Here is a 1,470-nt window from a genome sequence, read left to right as displayed (position 1 = left end):
GTGGTGGGCACCTGTAATCCCAGCTACTCAGGAGGCTGAGGCAGGAGAATCACTTGAACCCAGGAGGAGGGCACCATTGCACTCCAGCCTGGGCAACAGAGCAAGACTTCGACCCCTGCCAAAACAAACAAACAAACAAAGAAACAAATTCTGCAGAATGAAATAGTGGAGGTACAGCCAAAAGGTGGTATCTTCTTTCTATAATTATATTTAGACATTTGCTTTACTTGCTTATTCACTAGGACCAAGCACAGGCATGTGTGTATGTGTGTGTGTGTGTGCTCACAAATACAGGGTTTTGTTTTTTGTTTTTGTTTTTTTTTTTTTTTGACACAGGGGTAGGGAGTGGGGGCGAAGGGTCTTTGCTCTGTCACCCAGGCTGGAGTGCAGTGGTGCAATCATAGCTCACTGTATCTGCAAACCCCTGGGCTCAAGCCAGTCTCCCACCTCAGCCTCCTGAGTAGCTGCGAGGCAAACCACTATGCCCTAGGGTTTTGTTTTTGTATCCTACATTTTGCAGCTTGCTCTTATCACTCAACAATACCTTATAGCAGGCCTCCAAACCATCTGGCATAGTGCTAAAATAATCTTTTTAATGCCTGCATAATATTCACGGTATGGCTACCATTGTTTATTCAGTCACTGACCTACTCAAAGGCATTGACTTTGATCCCAATTTCCTCTCTACTCTGAATAATGATGCAGCAGACATCCCTAAGCATATGAGTTTCTGCTTATTGATGTGTACGTTTGTATGGAATTCATTCCCAGGCGTGAGATGTTTGGGTTGAGGGATCTCATCTTAATTGAGAGAATGATTGTTCCTGGCCACCCAACAGTTAATACCTAATATTATACGACACTACTCACCTTCCACTTTCAATTCTATTGCTGCCTCCTCTTGGTAAGAATGATCCCGGAAGAAGCAGGTGAAACCTCCTTCATCTGAGAACCTTACATTCCGGATCCTGAGAGTCACCTTTCCCTCACCAATAGCGTCTTTCAGCAGCTCTGTCCGGCCCCGATATTCAGGTGCTTGCTCTCCATCTTGGTCCCTGCCATTTCTGTAGAGATGAACCACCCTAGAGAAGGGGGGCCGGTACCATCCCACTTCCATGCCTGTAGCGTTCTTCCCAGGAGATATGCGACATGGCAATTCCACTTCATCACCGACCAGAGCCCGGATAGGTTGTCTTGGTCCTATCACTCTGAACTGTCCTGTTGAAGACACCGAAAGGAAGAGACTGAAGGTCAGAGGGAACCTTGGCAAGTAAGCCTGTCATGGGAAGGGCTGCTTCAAAACAGGGAAGGAAGAGGACACTCGACTTTTAAATGAAATTCTAGATCCAGGAAGGAATGCAATTTTTCTTCTTCTTCTTCTTCTTCTTTCTTTTTTTTTTTTTTTTTCTGAGACTGTTGAGACTGAGTCTTACTCACTGTCGCCCAGGCTGGAGTGCAGTGGTGCGATCT

General features: G+C 45.8%; 1 protein-coding gene across 12 annotated transcripts in view; it reads right to left on the bottom strand.

Moving 5' to 3' along the window:
• MOG (myelin oligodendrocyte glycoprotein) overlaps positions 1-1,470 on the bottom strand; it is a 20,639-nt gene that overhangs the window by 16,373 nt on the left and 2,796 nt on the right. For 10 of the 12 annotated variants that reach the window (XM_011992289.1, XM_011992278.1, XM_011992293.1 and 7 more), the window contains exon 2: positions 871-1,218. The exons of 1 other annotated variant lie outside the window; for it this stretch is intronic. In XM_011992289.1, coding sequence (XP_011847679.1) covers positions 871-1,218 — 348 coding nt within the window. The remainder of the gene's footprint in view (positions 1-870; positions 1,219-1,470) is intronic. One more of the 12 variants, XM_011992367.1, reaches the window with a different exon arrangement.

The sequence above is a fragment of the Mandrillus leucophaeus genome, unplaced genomic scaffold, assembly GCF_000951045.1.
Source record: "Mandrillus leucophaeus isolate KB7577 unplaced genomic scaffold, Mleu.le_1.0 Scaffold1102, whole genome shotgun sequence".
In the NCBI taxonomy this organism is placed as follows: Eukaryota; Metazoa; Chordata; class Mammalia; order Primates; family Cercopithecidae; genus Mandrillus; species Mandrillus leucophaeus.
The sequence above is the reverse complement of the archived record's forward strand: the minus strand, read 5'-3'. Positions and strand labels throughout refer to the sequence as shown.